Source organism: Medicago truncatula, chromosome 5 (genome assembly GCF_003473485.1).
Source record: "Medicago truncatula cultivar Jemalong A17 chromosome 5, MtrunA17r5.0-ANR, whole genome shotgun sequence".
Classification (NCBI taxonomy): domain Eukaryota; kingdom Viridiplantae; phylum Streptophyta; class Magnoliopsida; order Fabales; family Fabaceae; genus Medicago; species Medicago truncatula.
The window spans coordinates 4348393-4372351 of record NC_053046.1 but is presented as its reverse complement, the minus strand read 5'-3'; the positions used below and the strand labels follow the sequence as shown (position 1 = coordinate 4372351).

At 32.0% G+C, this 23959-nt stretch overlaps 3 protein-coding genes across 4 annotated transcripts; 1 reads left to right on the top strand and 2 right to left on the bottom strand.

Moving 5' to 3' along the window:
* The first annotated feature begins 1583 nt into the window (after positions 1-1583).
* LOC11438460 (beta-amylase 3, chloroplastic) lies at positions 1584-4547 on the top strand. Its single transcript, XM_003611360.3, has 4 exons — positions 1584-2192; positions 2290-2500; positions 2930-3040; positions 3579-4547. Exons 1-4 carry the CDS (start codon positions 1651-1653, stop codon positions 4344-4346), a joined length of 1632 nt encoding a protein of 543 aa, XP_003611408.1. The 5' UTR covers positions 1584-1650; the 3' UTR covers positions 4347-4547.
* Positions 4548-4864: 317 nt separating this feature from the next.
* LOC11430162 (probable serine/threonine-protein kinase PBL19) lies at positions 4865-7762 on the bottom strand. Its single transcript, XM_003611358.4, has 4 exons — positions 7106-7762; positions 6599-6856; positions 5856-5978; positions 4865-5482 (listed from the first exon to the last, which is right to left on the bottom strand). Exons 1-4 carry the CDS (start codon positions 7421-7423, stop codon positions 5126-5128), a joined length of 1056 nt encoding a protein of 351 aa, XP_003611406.1. The 5' UTR covers positions 7424-7762; the 3' UTR covers positions 4865-5125.
* Positions 7763-19134: 11372 nt separating this feature from the next.
* On the bottom strand, positions 19135-22936 carry LOC11430161 (casein kinase II subunit beta-1). Of its 2 annotated transcripts, none has more exons than XM_013597996.3 (6): positions 22512-22936; positions 21433-21666; positions 21181-21290; positions 20927-21092; positions 19579-19723; positions 19135-19476 (listed from the first exon to the last, which is right to left on the bottom strand). In XM_013597996.3, the coding sequence occupies exons 1-5, from the start codon at positions 22729-22731 to the stop codon at positions 19593-19595; spliced, it is 861 nt and encodes a 286-aa protein (XP_013453450.1). In that variant the 5' UTR covers positions 22732-22936; the 3' UTR covers positions 19135-19476; positions 19579-19592. The 2 variants fall into 2 exon arrangements, with proteins under 2 accessions (XP_013453450.1, XP_003611403.1); XM_003611355.4 differs by having other exon boundaries at positions 21433-21651; positions 22512-22933.
* Positions 22937-23959: the final 1023 nt, after the last annotated feature.

The window sequence follows — 23959 nt, the reverse complement described above, 5'->3', positions numbered from 1 at the left end:
TAATAAAAATTCAAAAAAAGTAAATTTTATTTCTTCGACGCTTTTGGTAAATACAATTTAATTATTACAATTGTCAATGATAAAAAAACAATTCTTTTTAAAAAAAAACAACTTATTTAATTATTAATTTAACGATTTGGTGTACCGGTGCACTCAAATGTATAGGTGTACCATAGAATTTTCCTAAAAATAATCCTATCTAAAGATGAAACTCACATCGGGTACATATAAGTTTGGATGTCTGCTTTAAAAAAAATAAAAAAAAATAAAAAAATAAAAAAAAACCTTATCAAACCCAATCAAATGTGGTTTAGTTTAGATCCTTTTTTGGTTAATATAAAAAATTCTATTAATTAATATACTAAAAATTAAACCCCTAGAATTGATGCAGTGGTGAGAAGTTTGGGTAGCACGCATGAGATCTTAGGTTCAAACCACATTGCTTCCATTATACCAAAAAAAAAAACTAAAATTAACATTATTGAATAGTAATGATTGATTATGTTTGAATCATAAAAAGTAGTAGACCCAATTGCACTTTTAAACATCCAAGTATCACAATTGTGCAATTTTGAAACCTTTTACCCCACTCACACACACTTTTATTTGAGCAACTTTGACCCTTGGTGTTTTTCCCGTTCGTAATTTGATAGTCACTCTAAAAAAAAATCATAAATTTGGTTGAAGTGACATTATTTATTGATGCTAGTTTCAGACTTTACTATACGTGATGTTTAAAGTTTTTTTGCAATGGGTGGATATAAACAATGGGTGAGTAGGATAAGGATCTATAGACTCTAATTTAATTTTAATTGGATCTTACACTTCCATAAAAATCTCAATATTTATTTATTTTTAAATAGGGAAATGATATTTATAGTGAGACACAGTCTCATGAATAAATCCCGATGTATATATTTATTGTTAACCGCCATCTTTTTTCCATCAACCTCCATGAACTCCACAAAACTATGTTTTGGTATTGGTTAATTATTTTATGTCGCTAGATACGGCAGTTCCCTCTCATACAACAAACCAACCGTAGGAAAAAAGGATGATTGCAATTTTAAGTTTTGCCACATAATAATGCTTCTTAAATTCCCTCACCTTAAAGGGATATTTACAATTCTTCAAAATCTCAGATTATTATTTATTTATTTATTTTGAAATAATAAACCAACCGTGAGGAACAAGGGATCCCTAAAGATTCCTTTTTAATTGGGTACACCATCAATTTAAGCTAAGCCCCATAATTTACTTTTTTTGAAAAAGACATAGTAACGTTGTTGATTTCCTCTCGGCTCTCCTTATAAATATCAAGACAGTTAACTATTTATTTAGTGGGTAACGGTTAAAAAGTGAAGCCATAGTCGACATGTTTTTTGTTTTGGTAACACGTAAGCATGGTACCGACGAGATTTTGATCCTTTTGCACAATTTTCACTTTTCAACTTGGACCCACCAAGGTTCTCAACTTCAACTTTCCTAAAAATATCTACTATGTTTTTTTTTTATAAATAAATAAAATACTTAATGCAAAAATTAAACAAACTCTTTAGTTCTATATATATTCTCTCCCTCCAATCTTTAATTGCAAACAGAAATAACACACTAGTAGTAAAAAAAACATAATCAGAGATAGCACTAAAAATGGCTCAAACACTTCGTTTTTCAATTTCCTTGATTAATCAGAAAGAAACAAGAGTCTTAAAATCTCTTGATGATTTTTTTTCCAACAAAGTTTCTTGTCCAAAAATGAAACCATCTATTGGTCACAAACTCAAAGCAAAGAGTTCAATACAAGAAACTCATTTCACAACAGACAACAACAATTCTGCTGTAAAGAAAGACAAGAAATGGGAGAAGATTCACACGTCATCGGTCACTCATAACCACGATGGTGATTCGAATAGAGTACCGGTGTTTGTGATGTTGCCATTAGACACGGTAACAATGGGAGGAAAATTGAATAAAGCAAGAGCAATGAATGCTAGTTTGATGGCTTTGAAGAGTGCTGGTGTTGAAGGAGTAATGGTTGATGCTTGGTGGGGTTTGGTCGAAAAAGATGGTCCAATGAAGTATAATTGGGAAGCTTATGCTGAACTTGTTCAGATGGTACAAAAACATGGTTTGAAGCTTCAAATTGTTATGTCTTTTCATCAATGTGGTGGAAATGTTGGTGACTCTTGCAGGTATGGAAATATCTATCACTCTTGTTAAACAAAATATTCAACTAGACCAAAAATAAAAAAAATCAAAGACTAATTTGGTTTGTATTGCATTTTATAGCATTCCTCTACCACCATGGGTGCTAGAAGAAATCAGGAAGAACCCTGAGTTGGTTTACACAGACAAATTAGGAAGAAGAAATCCAGAATACATCTCATTGGGATGTGATTCAGTGCCTGTTCTAGCAGGAAGAACTCCACTTCAAGTCTACTCCGATTATATGAGAAGCTTCCGTGATAGGTTCACAGATTATTTGGGCAATGTTATCATAGTAAGTACTTCATCAATTTTGAGGTTACAGAGTAATTTAGATACTTGGCTAAGATTTTTGTATAGTGGTTAGTTTTATTTTCAGCCACACATTTGTTCAAAATTTTAACAGGCGCTATATATCGTCGGTCTCAGAAGTAGAAATTCATGATCATCCTTAACATAATATCTTAGATAATGACCTAATCAATGTTAATTTTGATAAAAATAGTATAGGAGAAAACAGACATGTATGACTCATAATTCAATTTTTCCATATTAAGGAAGATAGTTAGTTGTAAGAGGAATACTTATTGGAGACATTTGTGATTATCATCTTTTTGACAGAGACACTTTTTATTTTTTATATTTTTGTGATTGATGAAAAACTATGACTTGATGCATATATTGCAATGTATAAAATTCTAATTAAGAACAAATTCATTTGCAGGAAATTCAAGTGGGGCTAGGTCCATGTGGGGAGTTGAGATATCCATCATACCCTGAAACTGATGGAACTTGGAAGTTTCCAGGAATTGGAGAATTCCAGTGCTATGACAAGGTACAAACTTAAAAAGACATCAATTTTTAGAATAAATAGTCCAAAATAATATTAGTATTAGACATATTTTGTTATAACCAGGAGAAATACTTAGTTGATTACAATCCTAAATATAATTTTTTTGTACACACATAAAATTATACATCATTTAATTTAATCATTTAAAATATTTTACTTTATTTATTTTCTTTCTTTTCCTACCTTTTAACTTTTCTGTGTGTGTCTAATTGCTGTGCTCAAATGGACCACACAAGATTTTCTCAATAATTAAACCTTTGATTGCAAAATATCTTAATTGAAACAGAGTTCAGAGAATTTTTTTTTGGTACAAAAGAGAATATTATATTAGTATCTAGATATTTTGTTGCTATGTCACATTTGAGATGTCTTTTAATATTAATAATTTCAAATATGCCAAAGACATTCTCTCAAAAAAAAAAAAAAAAAGATAAACTAAATATTAATAAAAGTTTGAATATGTAACTTAATCAATTTCTTTTGAAAACAACTAAACTAAAATGACATATTTGCCAAACAGTATATGAGATCATCCTTGGAAGCAACAGCAGGAGCAATTGGGAAGAAAGAGTGGGGAACAAGTGGACCCCATGACTCAGGACAATACAATCAATTTCCTGAGGATACTGGATTTTTCAAAAGAGAAGGAACATGGAACACAGAATATGGAGATTTCTTCCTTGATTGGTACTCAAGCAAGCTTGTTGAACATGGTGAGAAAATTCTTGTATCAGCTAAAAGCATATTCCAAACAAGTGGAGTGAAACTATCTGCCAAAATAGCTGGAATTCATTGGCATTACAATGCAAGATCACATGCAACTGAATTAACTGCAGGTTACTATAACACAAAGTTTCATGATGGTTATATACCAATAGCACAAATGCTAGCAAAACATGGAGTTATATTGAATTTCACATGCATGGAAATGAAGGATAATGAACAACCTTGTGATGCAAATTGTTCACCAGAAGGATTGGTAAATCAAGTGAGAATGGCAACAAAGATTGCAGGTGGTGAACTTGCTGGTGAGAATGCTTTGGAGAGATATGATTCAAGTGCTTATGGTCAAGTTTTGTCAACAAGTGGATTAAGTGCTTTTACATATCTAAGAATAAATAAGAGGTTGCTTGAGGGTGATAATTGGAGGAAATTTGTGGATTTTGTTGTGAGTATGTCTGATGGTGGTAAACTAAGGCTTGCTGAATCTGATTCATATGGGACTGATCTTTATGTTGGACACATAATTAAGGAAAATGATGTTATAATAGAGGTTGCTCTTGTGTGAACATTGAACACATATATCATGTTATGTTGATGGGTCATGTATATAGTTATTAAAAGCATGTTGAATTATTAGGTTTTATTTTTATATTTGTTTTGTTTTTCAATGCACCCCTGGATAATTTGGTGGTGTTCCGAATGTATTGACTTTTATATTGTATTGACCTGAATGATGAAATTTTATATAAACTTTTCTTAGATATTATTTCTTCTGATGTGGGTGAGTTTTTTTATGACCAAATTGATTGTGAAAGTATAGTTTACGCATCTTTTAGTTGATTTTAATAATTCAATGACCAAATTGAAGAGAGTGTGATAGTTTAGGGATTAAATTGACCGTTTATTCTAATATGTATGTACCTTTTTAAATATTCTTTGAGTTTTGAGGTCTGTCCTAACCCTAATGAACATCAGAGTCCAACTCACTTAAACCTTTGATGTGCCAAAAAAAAAGTATTTTTTTTATTGTAACTTATTTCTCATCGATGTGAGACTAATTAATCACACTTGAAACTCGAAAAGTAATTAATTACCATAAACCTCATGCTTAAGCTTTTTGTTATTGCTCATAAGATTTAAGGATGTTATTTGTGAATCAAATACTCAAACAGATATGTACATGGTTGGGCATATGGATTTAGATAACTCATCCATATGCTCTTGTTTACCTTGAAACCTCATTAATTTATCTTCGAACCAATCAATGATTAATTAAATTAATTAATCCAACATTCTTAATCATCTTAAGTCGAGATAATTGAGAATTCAACGTAGTGTTTATGTTTATGAACATTGCAAAGCTTGTTTCAAACTTTCCACAATCTGACTCATTGATGGCCTATCTTCAGCATTCTTCTTCAAGCAACTATCTGCCAACTTGGCAATTTTCCTAGCTGCATCAAGAGAATATTGCTTCCTGAGTCGAGGGTCTATTATTAAGCTGAATCTGCTACTGTCAGCAGGGTAGTTTTTAACCCATTCTATAAGCTTTTGTTCCACTTTTGGAAGGGTTCTTTCAATTGTTCTTCTTCCTGTGAGAATCTCATATAGTACCACACCAAAACTCCAAATGTCACTCTTTGATTTTAAATGACCTGTTTCAATATACTCTGGTGCTGCATAACCCCTTGTCCCAACTACCTGATAAAAAATAAAATAAAATAAAAATTGGTGTTAATGTTCATATCATTCATAAATTATATATGTAACACAATAACATCATCAAAGATGCTTTCTATATTCGCGTGTGAACAAGACTAACACAACACTATCACATGTTATTATACTTAATCATATCGTTTTTTAAAATTATTATTGATTTTGACGTGTTAGTATTTGTCTGGTGTTTGTGTTGGTGATTCTACTTGATAGTAGTGAAAGTTAAAATATTTGTATAATAATTGTGTATTTGGAAAGTGGTATATAATTAAATATAGTGGTGATTATTTTACAAGTTTAGTAGACAATTTAGTATCTAGACTTGAATAGATAGTCCACCATGAAGTCAACTTACCGCAGTAGAGACATGAGTTTGGTCACCTGTTGGGCCCTCCCTAGCAAGACCAAAATCTGAGAGTTTGGGATGGAATTTCTTGTCCAACAGCACATTTGATGATTTGAAATCTCTGTAGATCACCTTCCCAAAAATAAAATGGAACAATTAGAAGCCAAAATTAGATATAAAGTATCTAATGTTGTAATATGAGTTTGTTTGAATTGACTTATTTAAATTTATGGATTAACGTAAACTTTTTAAAATAGCTTGTGAAAATAATTTATATATAAAAACAATTAGACATTATTTTATTTTATAAATAATTTGTAGACAACAGTAATATGATAAGTGTGTGTATTTTATAAACACTTAATTTAGTTGTTTATAGACACTAAATATTCAACATCGGCTGATACATTGTTAATTTGTTATATGTCCTTCTATCCGTTAGGCTACTTGGATTGATAGATCTATATGGTTCATAAACATCTAGTAGAAAGTGATCCAAAAGAAATTTATAGTGGAATCATAGTCAATCTTTTAGTTTGAAGCACTATCGGTAAGAATGAATGGTCCTAGTCAAAGAACAACACTAAGGATAAGCATGTGGATGTTGTTTATTTAGTCTACAACAAAACATAAACATAAACTAACAGATATGGTCAACAAATGTCAAACGGTGGTCTATAATTTTGTTTTCTTTTGAGAAAATTTTAATTTGTATGGTTAGTTAGAATCAATTTACATCAACAAGGAGGTACCTGAATCTCCAAACCCTCATGTAAATACTGTAATCCTTGAGCAGCACCAAGCATGATTTGCAATCTTATTTTCCAAGGCAAAGTAGGTAAAGAACGACTGAAAAGATGATCTTCTAAACTCCTATTAGGCATAAACTCATACACTAACAACCGTTGGATACTTTCACCATCTACAGAACAATATCCCAAAAGCTTAACCAAATTCGGGTGATTCACAATTCCTAGAAATTGAACTTCTGCAAGCCATTCTTTATGACCCTTTTAATAACAAAACAAAAGTTGAGAAAATTGTATGATACAATTAACATCATAAATATTGCTATGATTCACATACGGGTTAAGCAGCATGAGAGTCCCAAAAAAATTGTGTGAATGTATGATCATTATATATAACTACGGTATAATCATCTGAGTTAAGTTCACGAGAACAACTTGTAACAACCTTAAACAACATTAAATTAAACATTCTAACAAATCTCGAACAAACAAGCATGTATATATGCATACCTGAAATCCACGAGTATTGAGTTTTTTTATGGCAACCACAATTGGGTTACCTATTCCATTTTCAGGAGTAATTGTTCCTCTATATACTTTCCCAAAACCTCCTTCTCCAATCTTCAACACCTTATTAAAACCATTTGTTGCATCTACAAGCTCTTGAAGAGTAAAAACTCTGAAATTGTGTTCTTTCTCTTTGTACAATTCTTTTATGCTTCTTGGTGATGAATGCGCACTGATGGATTTTTTTGCATGATTTTTCTTCTTTTTACGGTTTAAATCTGGGTCTGATTTAGATTTTTGTTTGAAGAAGAAACACTTCATATTCTAATCACTAAGGAGAATATGTAACAAGTAATTGAAATTTGAAGCTTAGAAAATGAATAAATGAAAGATGGAAATTTAAAGAGGAAGTGTTACGTGAAGTCAAAGAAATATGTGTGGAAACCCGCGTGAAACTCCATAGAAAGAGTGTATAAAAAATTGGAATATGATAGAAACAGAAAGTGAAAAAAGTGAGAACTTAGATAAAGTGAGTTGAATTACATATTTTAAGAATTATTATTAGTTGCGTCCACACCACATGAGCTGTTGGATGGGTCCCATATTTACCCTTCAAGACATGACATTGACTCTGAAATTTTCTACGTTGTTGATGTATATGAAGTTTTTTATTGATCGAGTTATGATACTAGTAGAAAATTGATAGGGAATTCAAGTGAAAATAGGTGAAGAACCAAGTTTGAATACAAAAAAATCAAACAAATGCAATGAATGGTACCGAATTAAGTACACACTGTACATTTAAGATCCTTCATATTTGTTTGACCGCTAGAGTTTTTTTCTTTTTTTAGGAATGCTAGGGTTGTAAATTTTGGCCCACTCAATAAGCTAATATTTTGAGAATTTCTCTCCTTCCACCCCTTCATACTTAAAACCCTCTGGAATTTATTGACCCTTGGATTTGTTTGAATTGACATATGCGATAGTTATCTATTTATGATTATCTATTTTATTCTTTCAAAAAAAAATAATATGATTATCTATTTTATAACAACTAGACTCTAGACCCGCTTTAGAGTTGAAGACTCTAATATATTTTAACAATCGATATTTAACTTAACATATTAGACTATATGAGAGTACCTGGAATTCATTAACAACAAAAGAAATTTTAGATTGTGAATCGTGCATAACCTAAGAACGACAATCAATCTGAGACGAAGGGAGTGCTCTAGAATTTATTAACAACAAAAGAAGTTTTAGATTATGAACCGTGCATAACCTAAGAACGACAATCCATCTGAGACGAAGGGAGTGCTTCAAATGCTTGAGAATTTACTTATACCCTCAATTTACTTTTTCAATCAAAATGAAATTTCAAATAGAAGTATATTCAGCTTACATTTGAACCATTAATATATCATTTTAGAATATAAAACTTGAACTTATATTAACCTCAATTTTCCAAAACATCATGCTATATATGTGAAGAATTGAGCTGACAGGGGACGCCAACAACATTAAGTAAGGGACTAACTTAGAGAAAAGAGAAAATATGACTTCAAAGATGAAAAATTGCTTCTTTTTTTGTGTGTAGAATTTGCAGATGGCAGTAAACTTGCACCTACCTGCATAGTTTTCCTTAAATCTATAGCAATTATATATAGGACCTTTGATTTTATGCATATAGAAAAGTAGATGTTTTACGTCACTCAGACATACGATATTCAAAGAAAAAACAGTACCCTGCATTTTATCTTATAAAGTTGTATCGTATTAAATCATGTGTGAGTAAGAGCAACTACATGCATTATGCATATGGCTTCAAACTGCAACGCTAAAATTGACAATTGGAAAAGTACTGCAACTCAAGCCAAAAAAAAAGCGACCAACTTTGGCATAACAAACTATCAAATAACAAAAGTGCATCTTTTCATGAATTATGTATAAAAAATGATAGCATTGTCGTTTATTTGTATCAATAAATTCATGAAGCAGAAGTGTACACATTGGAGAAAAACAAAACTTCACAAAAATAAGCAAAAATTGAAGTCAAGGTGAAATTAATTAATTCCATCGAACACATCTCTTCAATTGCAAATGAAAGAAAAGAAAGTTATGCGAGTCTTGAGGAACGTCAAATCTGTCTTCCAAGATAATAAAGTTCATGTATCCTTTTAATACAAAACTACATAATCTGGAAACAAATTAGTGGTTAAATAATACTTAGACCAATCGATGACAAACTAAAACACTAAGAAAAAGTATATACCAAAACAGACACTGAAGTGCAAATTTATGGAAATTAGCCATGAGTTCTTGAGCTATGTTGAAGGATTTGATTTTTTTTCTTATGTCACACCTCCTTATCTTATCATGTGATAGCCTAACATAAGCCTTAAATAAACCTTTCATTAGCTAGACAATCTACAAAAATAAAAACAATTACATTAGATGAGCATTTTAAGGCATACAATAAAAATAATAAAAATTGAACCACATCAACAACCTACGCTCTAGTCTAAAAACCAGTTTAAAATTGTCATTGAAATGTTTCCAATACAAAGTTTAGTTTTAGAACACATGTCCATGTGTTTTAAACTTAGATCAGCTGCATTCATTTCCAAACTCTTAAAGACACATTTTTTATATCTAAACTCTTAAAGAAGAAAGACACATGATTAAAGGTGCACTTTAAAATAGTTGGTAAAAAATAATAATTGAGGTAAAGAGAAATTAACTCATGAAACAAAAGATTATTCAAGAAACATGGATGAAGGATACAGCCACGGGTGGTGCCAAAGAAGAAGGACATGCAACTTTTAAGTACTTTATGGGTAGAGGGTGTCAATGGGCAGAATATATTTATGAAGCATATATTTTGGAGTGTTATGGTAACAAAGGCTAATACATTATTCAACAAAAATATATTTATACATAGTCATAAGCATGAAATAGAGGAAATAAAGAAAGAAATATAAGAAATAACAGACAAAGTAGTAGAAACGTGAATCTCAATTTCGCTAACAAAAATAGTCACGTATCTCAACTCAAGTTCCTGATACTTCAAAGGTTGAGATCAATATATGATGAATATTATAGAAAAACACTATAGTTGACATAAAAATTTAAATACTAAAGATTAAGGAACTTTACCTGAAGTTTTGCAGAACAGTCACAGGAAGCGATGAATCATGATTATCCTAAAATTGTTGCATTCTCACGGCATAGTCATCCGATAATGTGCAATGAATTCTATTCCCCCTACGAAGTGCAAATTAATCAAATTAAAAGTTAGCACATAATTATCAACAATTGTTCTGCATTGAGTAATGTTAATAGATTAAGACTTGCTCTAAATCTTCTAGCGTCACAACCGTAGCCTTGCTGATTTTTCCATTTTTTTTCAGTTTCCTTGACAGTGTCTTTCTCAACATGACCAATAACATCTTAAAATATGATTTCATTTTCCAAGTATATATGAGAAATGAACTAACAACTCCTGAAAATAAACAATTCAAAAGAGAAGAGTAACTAACCAAGTATCCGATCCTTCTTAGAGCATGCTAAAATCTCTAGAAAAAGGCACAAATTGAAAGTGACTTTTTGGTATTTCAATAGCATAAGTGACCTTGAAAACAACAGTTCCTCCCATAAAGTTTAGTTTATATGCATGCTTAGTAATCTTCAAGGTAGGATCATTTTGTGCAATCATGAATTTTTCAAAAAGATAGTGACATATGGGTGGAAAGAAGGCAGCTAATAAAAGGACGACCAAGAACCATTACACATGTTAATCTACATAACCACATTGATAAACAAAGACCAAATGAAGTCAAAATATGCGTTTTGCAATCATAACTAATAGCTCATTTACGTCAGTTAGTGTAAAAATGCTTCATTGGTGATTCCTCATTCGACATTTTGCTGACAAAAAAATAACAGAAAATATAAATAAAATAGCACCAAATGTGTTGTTTGGAGAGAATAAGAGAAAGGTATCATTACCCTTCAATTGATGAGACTGTCACAATCGACCTGCCGCTGTGAGCAACATAACAAAAGTTTATCAGCAGGAGGCTTTTCATTGAACAGGTGTCTTTCCTTGGTTGCATTGTAACTTCAAGCTGCTCAGACTCTCTTCGACTGTACGTGACATTAGAAAACTTAGCTGCAATTTAGATTTTATATTTTTAAAATGTATAATAGCATGGTCATCATTTCAATTACCATTCTTAATCATTACATGAAGCTAAATTATACTATAGCAACTTTTGCACCCCTGCCTGGTTCTAGTAAGAGACCTGCTGCTACTTGTTCTAAAATCAATTAATTGGCCATATTTTACATATAAAAATTACTTGCTCAATTTAGACATGTGAACAAAACAATTACTTAAACACACATTTAGGCAATGAAGAATGCAAAAGGAGTTGAGACAATTTCAAATTCTAAATCAATCAAACCAATACTATAGTTTTTATAATCTTGCTAGCAAGTCATGGCATACAAATAAAAAATCAATCAAATCACTTCATGTCAAATGCTTCAAACATAAGTTCTTTAAAATGCAAAGAAACATATCAATATCAACAAATAGAGAACAAAACAAACCACACAGTTTTTAAAATTACTATCTACCTTCATACATGCTGTCATTATATAACTAAACTATAACTGTTCAAAGGAAGTTTCCATTGTTGAGAATGTCAATTCCTAATTTCTAAATAAAAATGATAGAAACATATACCTTCTCAAAAAATAAACCCAAGTGGTGGAAAGAAGCCAACTGATAGAAGGATGACCAAGAACATTACTCATGATATGAAGACATATTTGCTGAAGTTTTGCTAGCATCCATTCCATCCAATAAACAAAAGGTTCACTGGCTCATTAAAATATCCTACACATTGACACATTGCAAACTCTAATAAAACATCAATGGAGACTATCCACATCTGAGTTATTGAATTAAATTAAAATCAATACAGTTGATCTAGTATAATAAATATAGTGATTGAGAAGATAAAAACACTGAAATAATTGATTGTACAATACTCACAATGAAGTCCTAACATAAAAAAAATGATTTCATCATAGTGATGCACTTAGAGCGCTCAACATTGAGAATCTGATCAAGAACAATGGTCAAATAGGTTGAAGATTGCATCTTGCCTCTTTTATGAGTTGTTGGAACCGCGGGAGTGCTTACGGCGCTAGTTTTGCTGGTGAGTTTTTGGGGGCTGCTGTCATGGTATGTTCCTGCGGCCTGCTGCATTTTTTTTGCTGTTTTCTGCCTCTGATGTGCTGCTGGTCTCGCCCGTGTGCTTTCAGTTTTGTTAGCCTTATGTTAGGGTGTGCTAGGACAGCCACTACGTGGTTCTGTGGGTTTTTAGTGGCTTTTTCTGCTGTGTTTTTTCTGTTTGTTTAGCTGTTATGCAGCCTCGTTTGGTGATAGCAAAGCTGTTCTGTTATCAGCTCCTTTGTAGTCCCTGTTGTCCTGTTTTTTGCACTTCTTGTGCCGGGCTCGTTATCAATATATATATGCTGATACAAAAAAACAAAAACAAAAAAACAATGGCCGAATAGAAATTAACTTCCAGTTGTCAAAACCACCAAGAGAACCAATCATATATAAAATTAGGAGAACTACTATTTAAAATCTCAATTCACTTCCAAATATAAGATGGAATAATACAATTAAAAAAAAAAATTACAGGAATAAAATCATAAACTGAAGAAACCATAAACAAATTCAGATAAATTATTTACTGACATAAATAAGAAAAAAAAGTTAACATCAAATCCTTACATGAAAATCCTTAGGGTAACCAATAAACCCTACATCTGTAATCTTTTTAGTCACCTTCTGCTACAGTCTTCAATCCATCCAATTCGATCAACAATCATTGACATTCATAGTTAACTGTTGGAAAATTCATTTCAGAACAAATCAATAATTATAAATCAAATTTTCCGGAATGAATCAACCCACTAAAATAATCAAATGATTGAAGCATAAGGAAATATAGAAATCGAAAAAACCTGTAATTGATCTCCCTCCGTTAACTCCACCGCAATCCACTCTCGCTACCACAAACACCATCAATCTTCTCCTGAACTCATGAACAAAGGAAAGATTCTATCACAATAGCTCACTGAATCTCTTTCGGTTCCGCGTGTTATGTTGCCACTGCCGTCTCACTTTCGGCGCTATGCACGAGTAGGGAGGGAGAGAGAGAGGGAGTTTGAATTTGTGAAGAAAACATTGAAAATAGGTTTTGGAGAAGAGGAGGAAGAAGATATCGGTTTTGAGAGAGAGGGGAAGAAGAAGCTGGTTATGAGAATGAAAGAGAAAGGGAGAGAAGAAGTTTATGTTGTGACTTGTGAGAGAGGAGATGGTCACGTGAGAGAGAGAGAGAGAGAGAGAGAGAGAGAGAGAGGAAGTAGATATTGCTTTTGTTGTAATTTTATTGGTTTATTTTGCTGTACTTGCCTCTCTAAATGGTCAGTCAATTGTGTGGTGTATGACATTGACAGATTTTGAATGAAGGTCAAAATTGTCATAATGAAAAACCAGCATTTTGGCTCCAAAGTAATGGCATTTTTGCAAATAAACTGAGATGGTCCTAGTGTTTTGCTAGGGCTTGCTTGCAAAATGGTAGTATTACATTTGTATAGTAAGATATACAAAGAAAGATTTTGGGTTGAATTTTCCTTATTTTAATTATACTTTTTAAACAAAACTTTCTATAATAATGTCATATTCTTGTTGGTGTCAACGAAAATGATTAGAGATTATATTATATTTGTTATATTATTGGTGTAATTGAAAAAGATAAGTATAATTTGTTAAAAGTTGATGTCACAACATATAATTTTAATCAAACTCAAAATCACATAAAAGATATAGTTTATAATTTACACACGTTAACACAATAAAAAAAGATCAGATAAATAATCACCTAACATATTAGCGCAATATGATCGTTTCAAATATAATAATTATTAAAAAATGTCTACCTTAGGCTATAAACCTTTCTTCATTCTCATTTATGTTTTTTTCTCAAATTCTAAAAAAATTCAAAGCACCAAACTATCTTATCAAGATCTCCGATTTCCTTTCAAAACTACCTCCAAAGCATCACATTCACTCATTTATAAGTTGTTATTTTTTTATATGTAATTAGAACTTTTACCTGCGCTACCGCCCGGGTCATAAACAATGGAGAAGCTCTTGCCTTAGACCAAACCGGACGTCGAATAAAGTTAAGGATTCACGCATTCTTCTCTTTTTTTCGTACAAAAAAGTGTAAAAATAAAAACGAAATTTTTCGCTTATTCTTCTAATGAATACTATCAAATGAAAATCTTCATCATAACAATGATAAAAATAAATCCTTCATCTTAAAGAATTTCATACTGATTACTTCTAATGAATACTACCGAACGAAAATCTTCATCAAAAAAATGTCAAAAATAAATCCTTCATCTCAAAGAATTTCGCACCGTCTAATTTGTAGCACTGCAAAAATCATGCTTTTATTAAGTCGAACATCATGCATTGACAAACTGAATCTATCAATATATATGGTACCAATTAAATAATCATAAAAGATTCATATGTTCATTTAAAAAAAAAAAAGCATATATATTAAATAAATAGCAGGTAATACATAGTGTCAAGCAAGATACTACAACAAATATTAGCAACATAGGAGGAGGTACTATAGACAAAGAAGTGAAAAACTGCAAAACATAAAAGACTTTTAATTAAGGAAACCCCGATACATCACAATGTTTCAAAGGAACTAAACCATAACCACAACATATTTGTTGCAGAACACAAACTCTAGCAGTCTACTTGCCTTAGACCAAACCGGGCGTCGAAATTCTCTTAGTATAGCTACAAACATTGTGCCAACCTATAACTTATAACAAAATAAAAAGACAAAAATAATTGTGTTAGACTAACTTTGGGGATGATTCTATAAAGACCTGCATAATTTCAATTTTAAATGTCTAAGATTTATAACAATGTAATAAAGTAACAATAAATTTCACTAAATTGAATCAATGATTGGGCAAAGATTAAAATTGAATCAACAAAGTATATGATACAAAATGGCTAAAAAGAAAAATCGAAGGCAGACCTAAATTTGAAGTAGCAGCGCAGGAACAAAACTTACATAAACAAAACAAACAATGCCGCGTAACACACACTGACTGCCACGAAAAAAAAAGCTCCCTCACAAACGATTCAAGATCTAACAATGCCCATCCGAAATTGAATGCTTGTAAACTTCCAATGCACTGAAATGATTCAAGAAAGAGGACATAAAAATGATATCAATAACTCAATAGCTGATTTTACAACTACACTTGGTGTGATAAAAAAAATTCCACAGTAGCAATAAAATGCTTAAAAAGAAAAACCAAGAGATGGTTTTACAACTATATTTGGTCACATACAAAAACACATAAAATGCTTAAAAATTAAAATTGACTTATTTTCATAGTAGCAATTCATGAATGGGTTTCTATAGTTGGTGTGAACAATTTCAATAAAGATAAATCTGAAGAGAAAAAATATGAATAAGAGAACCTTAGCTCACCTTCTTTGACATATTAGTGCAATATGATCGTTTCAAATATAATAATTATTAAAAAAATGTCTACCTTACGCTAAAAACCTTTCATCATTCTCATTTATGTTTTTTTTTTCAAATTCTAAAAAAATTCAAAGCCCCAAACTATCTTATCAAGATCTTCGATTTCCTATCAAAACCACCTCCAAAGCATCACATTCGCTCATTTATAAGTTGTTATTTTTTATATGTAATGATTACACTAACTTTTTTTTTTAAAAGTATCTATCTTTTATATATCTCGGAGCAATGGTTAAGGAATTTATAAACAAAAATTTTATCTTGAAAATATAAATTATTATTTTTTATATATAATGATTACACAACTTTTTTTTTATATATAAAAAATTGCTTTTTTTGATTGTTTAACCAATACTTCTGAGACACTCTTTAGCATTCTTCAAAGTTCTATTCATATTATAGTGCATGTGAGTTCAAATTATGTTGTTGTTGATATGAAAACTTCGTTAACAAATAATATATAAGTACACAAGTGCTACTCTAGGAAGGGAGAGGGGGAGAGAGAGAAAGAGAGAAATTTTGTTAATGTTTTTTATTAGAGGATTGCTAAGGATGTTGTTCACATAATCTTAGACGCTCTCTCAATGTATTCCACCACTTGGGTTTTTTTTTTTTTTTTTCAAGTAGTCTGGACTGGTGGTTAGAAATTTACATTTTTAAGATAAATAATCTCCGGGGTTGAAATCTCTGATCCTGCATATAATATGCAGTATTTCTATCAACTGAGTTAAATTCACGGAGACCGTATGAGCAAGATCCACCTCAATAATGGAAGCCAGAAAATTAGAACCGATGCGAAGTTTGAGTGTTAGCTGATATTTTCAAAAGCAAATTAATGGAAACCAGCGTGATTAATGATTAGTGTTTGTGGTAGTCTTTTTTGTTTACAAATATATGAAGATGCAAGTCCAAATTCTCGTAAATGTCTCCTATGGTGTGAGAACAATGAAAGGGAAATGATGATAGTGCAGAGTTTTCTTTAGTGGCAAAATAAAATCCGAGAGAACAAAAAAATTGTGGTTATAAAATCTGGTAAAAGATAGTCTAAGATTGTAACTATAGTTGTAGTTGTGCTCTGTGTAGTATTTTTTTCCATTGACATAAAAAAAACCGAGAGAACTTGCAAAGCTATGGCGTGGAAAGATGCGTACACATGGCTCCATTCATTAGGAGACCATTTGTTGGAGAGTGTTGAACCGAATGACCATAGCATTGCTCTTTTTAATTTTTATTAATATTTCATTTTAAAAGTTTTTATCTCTTTTTTATGGCTTAATTACTCTTTTGGTCCCTTAACTTATTTTTTGGTTTCGTTTTGGTCCCTTAACTATTAAAAGTTTCGTTTTGGTCCCTTAACTTACTTTTTGGTTTCATTTTGGTCCCTTAACTATTAAAAATTTCGTTTTGGTCCCTTAACTTACTTTTTGGTTTCATTTTGGTCCCTTTAACTCTTCCTCCGTCAACCACTTTGGTCCTTTATGTTAGGATGAATGTATTAGAGTTAAGGACCAAAACGAAATCAAAAAATAAATTAAGTGACCAAACGAAACCAAAAAATAAGTTAAGGGACCAAAACGAAACTTTTAATAGTTAAGGGACCAAAACAAAACCAAAAAATAAGTTAAGGGACCAAAACAAAATTTTTAATAGTTATGGGATCAAAACGAAACCAAAAAATAAGTTAAGGGACCAAAAGAGTAATTAAGCCCCTTTTTATTGGATTCGTCCGTGTATAACAAAGATTATGTGTGTTTGACTTATAGCAACTAAAACATTATTGAAGAAAAGAAAAATCACACCAACTAAAACAAAGATTGTGCGTGTTTGACTTACAGATTGTGTGCGACATGAGAACCGTGCGTGATATGGTCAAATGAATAAATAGGAACCCAAAAATAGAGGAGATTCAGTAAAATTATGCAGAAAATAAAAATGTTGGATACCACCATGAACACTATTATAAGTCAAACAAACAATTTATATGCTGCTCAGTTCATTTAATAAATGATGTATTTGGTCTATATTATTGACAAAATAAACAATTTATTAAATGAATTAAAAAGTTGATTTTTGCTTATAATATTGATAGTGACGAGAGAGAATATAAGATATAAGAAAATGTATTAATTAGTTAGATCGAATAAAAGACCAATATATATGCTGTTTAGTTCAGAGATGGCACCATGCATTGTCTGTCAATTGGATTGAAGCTCAGCGAAGATCTCGAAGATCTGGTGCCTCACTGCCCCCACCCCACCATCATTTAACATGAGGATGAGTATGAGAGCGATGAATGATGGGTGTATTGTTATGGAGCTGAACTCAGCCCTGTGCGCTAACTTAGACAAAGGGATAGGAAGACTTTAGTGGTCCTGCCGGCAACATCGGTGCTAAAGAGATGGAGGAGAGTGATTACGTGAGAAGTTCATATGAGGATGTGTAAGGTGGAGAGGGAGATGGTCACTCGGTCAGGGTTGGGGATAATGAATGAGACCTAAGGTAGAAGACGAAAAATAATAAATGTGGTGATGGTTAAATATAATGTCTTTGCTTTCTGATTTGGAAGCTCAGTTGGCAAGCAGCATAGAGAGCGGATGGTGGCAGCGAACGTGGTGGGTGAAGAGGGTGGGCGACAGAGTGACCAACACAAAGGGTGGCTGAGGGGAATGGTGGGTGAGTAAGAATTCTATGAAAAATGAGGAGTGCAATGTAAAAACCTGGTGTAGAGGGTATACTCCAAAGCACTGTAAGATAGTGAGTCCATTTATACACCCTCCATTCCAGAACATTACTGTTATTTACGGAAAATGTATGCGGATTATGAAAACATTTAGTTTTATTTTTTTTGAAAACATTTAACTGATGTGTATAAGCAACAAAGTATCCTTAATACTACGTGTTAGTTTTCATTGCAATATCAACAAATGCCCCGTTATAAATGCTCTAATGAAATACTTGCTCCAAATGAGATATTTATGCGTATTTGAAAGAAAAGTACCAAATGTTTCTTGGGTATCCAAAACTGAGTTAAGATCCTCTCTATTTATGTCTTTCTCAATTTGTTACATTTGGAGAGATAAAGATATATAATTAATGATAGTGGAACACACTCAATGGTAGGACCCACAACCTTTTTATGTGTATCTCTTTCTAAATGGCATTCTCCATTTATTTTTATATATGGAGAGGATCTTAACTCATCTAAAACACGCACAGTTTTGAAACAAATTTAAAATGCTAACAAAACTGATATTTTGGAATGGAGGGAGTGCTAATGAAGCATACAAGCAAACACATAGTGAGAGGATTCACATATCACAAGGCATACTGTATTCATATTCTATATCATTATCAAGGTTTGGATTGACAGACTTAACAGTATAGCACTTGAATTTATAAAATCAAATGTGTGAACCAAACGATGTCCAATCCACAAATTCAAATTCAAACGCTACGGTTAATGTGGGAGGGGAGGAAATGGAATAAAACAATATAATATAGCAGGGCATCTGTTATCTGAGATAATCATAAACAACATTAAGTGCAACTAACAGCAAGAATACAATTTGCTATAACCAATTAAGAGTGCACTGAAGTACCTAAGCACTTGCTCTTTAAACATGAAGCTTGGTGAAGTTCGAAGCCAAAATTGAAACATAGAATTTGCATCACACGTCTTCAATGTTTCTTTACAACAACACATTCCTAAAACATAATACAGATGTTGTAGATTGTACTGATTTGGAAAGCTTATGATGTAGCAAACAGTATTGAGAAAAAGTTAATGAGATGTAGGCAAACTCTTACTTTCAACTTCAGCTTTATGGCTTATGAAGTTTGAATCCAAAAACTCTCGGAACATAGTTCTGTGATGGTTTCTGTGGCTTCAGTTGTCCATAAGTCATCAGCAACAGGTGAGGAAATGTAGTACCAAAATAAGCCCCGTCGATGTCTAGAACAGACTTAAGGAATTTCAGAAGTACAGGATATGAAGTGCTATCATAAATTTAAGCCACCAATATATATTGCAAAATAACAGATACATATGCAATCAATCATCCCATATTTCATTTGCAAATCAGAATTTAATAATAAGAAAGTGATATATAATTGAAGCAAAATTAAAAAAATGAACACTAACGTTTTACTGTTAGAAGTTTTTCTTAATTTTGTTTCAAGTAGATTTTAGGATTTCAATGATTTTGATAATCAAATATATGCTCCTAAAATTGAACAGGCCCAAAGGTCCCTACAACATTCGTAAGCTTGAGTTGAGATACACAACCAGCAGGCAGCTGGAAATATATGGCAAAATATAGTTTTTCACATACAAAAAAACGTTGTGGTCATTTCAAACAGTCGTAAAACACATTTCAGCACTAACGATAGGAGTTCCCAGCTCTGCTCTTATAGACATTTATTAATGTTTATAGAGCAGTTATGATCCACACCATTATTTTGTCAATGTTGGAAATAAGAAACAAGATTATTACACGTATGGTAAGGTGTCTACGAATTTTGGGACTCTCAACAATATGGATGATTCAAACACCAAAATTGTTGAAGTAATACACCTACAAAGCGGCGGAGCTTAGATGAGTTATTTGAGGGGACTAAATTGTTAGGGTTTATGTTTATACATGTAAATATTTCACCACTATTTTATTAGTCATAATCAGGATTAGTTCAAATAATTTTGCCCTGTTGTACAGGGTTCGACTCTGACCAAGAGCTTTTTCCCCACAAAATATACACAATGAAATGAAGGAAAAAAAACTAATGCAGGAATCGATCTAGCGTCCTTCTACTCGCAAAAGCGAGCTTTGCTACTGGATCTTTCCAACCATTAAGATTTTTAGTAGAAAATTTAATACATATTAATGTATATGCTATAGCAGTGATAATACCAAATGTGTATAGACCTATAAAAAAAATAAGAAAATGGGGGAGCCATGGTGTCCCTTGTTGCTTAAAAGATCCGCGACTCCACCTACAAACTACTTAATTGACCGTTCACAGCTGGGAGATAAAAAATGAAAATAAAAATTGACAAAGGAAGAGGTTTGCGCACAAAGGAACCAAAGTAAATTTGAGACATGTCCATGCAAAATCAACCTAAACATAGACATCATTAAATAATATTGAATAAGGATACTGCCTTGATACTTGGACCGAGGATAGTAAATGTCTTCACACCTCGGGCAATATATCTTCACAGTGCTAGACCTAGGAATGTCGGACTGGCCAACTGGAAGGCAAGGTTGTCCGGAGCAGTAAACTCTTGGGCATCTACCGAAGTCATAGTTCTTGTACTTGTCCAGCTACAAAATTTGCAATATCATTAACAGGACCAGCCTTGTTGACAGTGAAGCAATAACACGGAAGTAATCAGTGACAGAAAATTCCTACCATGGCAGCCAGTCCTTTGCTGGTCAATATATAACGGGCATGAATCATACCATAAAGCATCTCCGCTGCTGATTCGATTAACTCATTTTGTTCCTCGGTAAACATGTCACCTACATATTCCAATCAATCCAATTTACACAACGAGATACAGAATGATCACTAAACAGGTAATCGGCAAAGTACAATTAGAACCACACAAGAAATCCTATCAACATTATTATTAAGGAATTCAAAAAATTAGCAAAAGCTTACCATGGGAGGACTCAACATCCAAAATTAAATCAAGAGCATAATCATAATAAGGCACTTGACTGCTCAAACCACACAGATTGAAGTCATCTTGGATGTAATCATCGTCAACCTCACAAAAGAATTCATTTCCTCTCAAATTGCAAAACCACGAGATCCAAGATGTATCATCACCGTCGGAACCACTAACATCAGACTCTTCACTGTCCGTTTCAGATTCCTCTGCAGCCAATGCATCTAATAAGTGATTAGCTCATTAAAGCAATTAAAACAAAATATATTATACCTCAAAATTGTCAATCGCAGATCGCAAAAATAACAGATTGTTCAAATTCCGCTTCGCAACAATGCTATATCACCACTAGAGCCTCTATTTGACACAATTTTGTACAGAACAATAACAATTTGTTCAAATTCCACGAGAATATATAGTGCCACTATACTCGTAGTTTTTTTTTTTTTTTTCCATCTGTAGACGAAGTGACAAACGCCACCTGTAACTCACACATAACTGTGAGGTCTCGGGTTCAAATGAAGGTGTCCAACATTGTAACACCAACACTTCTGATCGAAGGCGTTACATTGTACGGTGTCCCGCATGTGTCAGTGCCGACACGACACTAACGTGTGATTATAGTTAATTATGTCATTTTTTCAAATTATTATTAGTGTCGACCTATGAAGGACGGACATTCATCGGATTAGGTGTCACAGTGTCAGACACGCGTCGGTATCCAACAATGACAATTGTATCCAATGATTACACTGAATTATGTCATTTTTTCAAATTATTATCGGTGTCAGCGTGTTAGTGTTCATGCTTCATATGTCGACGTGTCAGTGTCCATGTGAATACTTCATTGGTATACCGTCTAACAATATCGGCATTATTGGTTGAGCTAAGGCTTACAACTATCTACTGGTAGTTATTAGCATGAACAAATAATGTATCACATTAAACAAAATAATACAATTATTCAAGTATATGATTAAAAAAATAAATAAAAATAAAATAGGTAATTGAATAAAAATGAAAGGATTAATAATAATAACATTGAAATGAGATCAGATCGAAAACTCACCATCGGAAGCATTTTTTGAGAGAGTGTTGGAGCGAGGGTCCCTATGATCTTTAACGGTTAAAAGAGAGGAAGAAGAGGACCTATCTTTACCACCGTTGATTGTCCTAGAAGTGGACGGTGAGGATCGTTCGAGTTGCTTGTCAAGAACGTCGTTGATTCGTTTCCGATCAACGGATGCAACCTCCGCTTTGGATCCAACGCCTCCTCTTTCTCTGTACATAATCACAACAATAACAATACCTTATTCTCTTTCTCTTCTTCTTCTTCTTCTTTGATTCTTCTTATTCAATCATAACGATGATGATGATTTTGGTTGAAGAAGTTAGGGTTTTGAGTTTTTTTATTTTTGATGGAAATTACAATTTCGATTTACAGGGAAAGAAGACATAAACACAATGATTCCACTCTATTCTATTCCTGACAAAAATAAAATATTATTTTTTATTATTATTTTTCTACATTTAGTGCTTTTGTTTCGGGTAAGATATTTTTATTTTAAGAAATTTCAGTTTTATCGCTTCATTTTCTTTTTTCTTCATTTTCCTGTATTCGATGCTTAGTTCATGTTTTCAAATGGATTATCATGTGATGATAGAGGATTTCAAGCTTTGTTTAGAAAGTGTATTAAAAATCTTTAATTGAGATATTTAATTATAAAATCTTGGTAAATTTTGTGATTTGCTTCTTCAAAGTCAAGTCGCATTTATTTTAGAATATCATTAAAACTAAGATCAAAAGTTTGTGAGAGAAAATCTTTTAAAATCGTGTTCAATATTAACTAATGTATGTTTTGTCGAGTATATAAATTTAGTAAGTTTTTAATATTCAAGAGTAAATCCGTAGATATTGACGGTTAAATAAGAAAATAATTAATTATCTTATTAATTTAACTCGAAATATCGGATTATCTTAAAATCGATGTGTGATTTCAAACTTATTTGAATTTGTACTTCTTCTTTTTTTAACTTTTTGGGACCTTTTTTAAACTAAAAAATGTGTCTAATCAAATAAAATAGCAATGAAAAATTTTAAATTTAGTTCATTCTAAAACATACATACCACAATGAATTATGATATGATGCGATGATAAAGGGTTTCAAATTTTGGATAAAACAATAAAGGATTTCAAGCTTTTTTAGAGAGTGTAATAAACTCTTTGGTTGAGATAATTATTTTTACTATATCAATATCAATTTTACACCATAAAATGATCTCAGTCATCAATTGGAGATCGAACGGTCAAGATTTGTTACAAAATCTTGTAACAGCACGAAATCTTAATCTGTCAAATCAAGAGATATAAAATGACAAACAAGTTATATTCTAGATGCATGTTCTATGAAGTGTTGTCCAATATCTACTTCATGAATGAGAGCTTGAAGTGAAGGGCTATGCAAGGTGAGAAATATAGAAAATATTTGAGAAATCTTTCACAAATTTTTGATAGT

Bases quoted from the DNA above. Each gene is read 5' to 3' on its own strand.
- LOC11430161 (XM_013597996.3), bottom strand. From the start codon at position 22,731: ATGTACAGAGAAAGAGGAGGCGTTGGATCCAAAGCGGAGGTTGCATCC. The intron at 21,291-21,432 runs GTAAGCTTTTGC...TGGAATATGTAG, and splicing joins GGATGTTGAGTCCTCCCATG to GTGACATGTTTACCGAGGAA. The intron at 19,724-20,926 runs GTATCCTTATTC...AGTCTGTTCTAG, and splicing joins TCGGTCCAAGTATCAAGGCA to ACATCGACGGGGCTTATTTT.
- LOC11430162 (XM_003611358.4), bottom strand. From the start codon at position 7,423: ATGAAGTGTTTCTTCTTCAAACAAAAATCTAAATCAGACCCAGATTTA. The intron at 6,857-7,105 runs GTATGCATATAT...TGTTATTAAAAG, and splicing joins TCAATACTCGTGGATTTCAG to GGTCATAAAGAATGGCTTGC. The intron at 5,483-5,855 runs GTAAGTTGACTT...ATTTTTTATCAG, and splicing joins AAACTCATGTCTCTACTGCG to GTAGTTGGGACAAGGGGTTA.
- LOC11438460 (XM_003611360.3), top strand. From the start codon at position 1,651: ATGGCTCAAACACTTCGTTTTTCAATTTCCTTGATTAATCAGAAAGAA. The intron at 2,193-2,289 runs GTATGGAAATAT...TGCATTTTATAG, and splicing joins AATGTTGGTGACTCTTGCAG to CATTCCTCTACCACCATGGG. The intron at 3,041-3,578 runs GTACAAACTTAA...TTTGCCAAACAG, and splicing joins AATTCCAGTGCTATGACAAG to TATATGAGATCATCCTTGGA.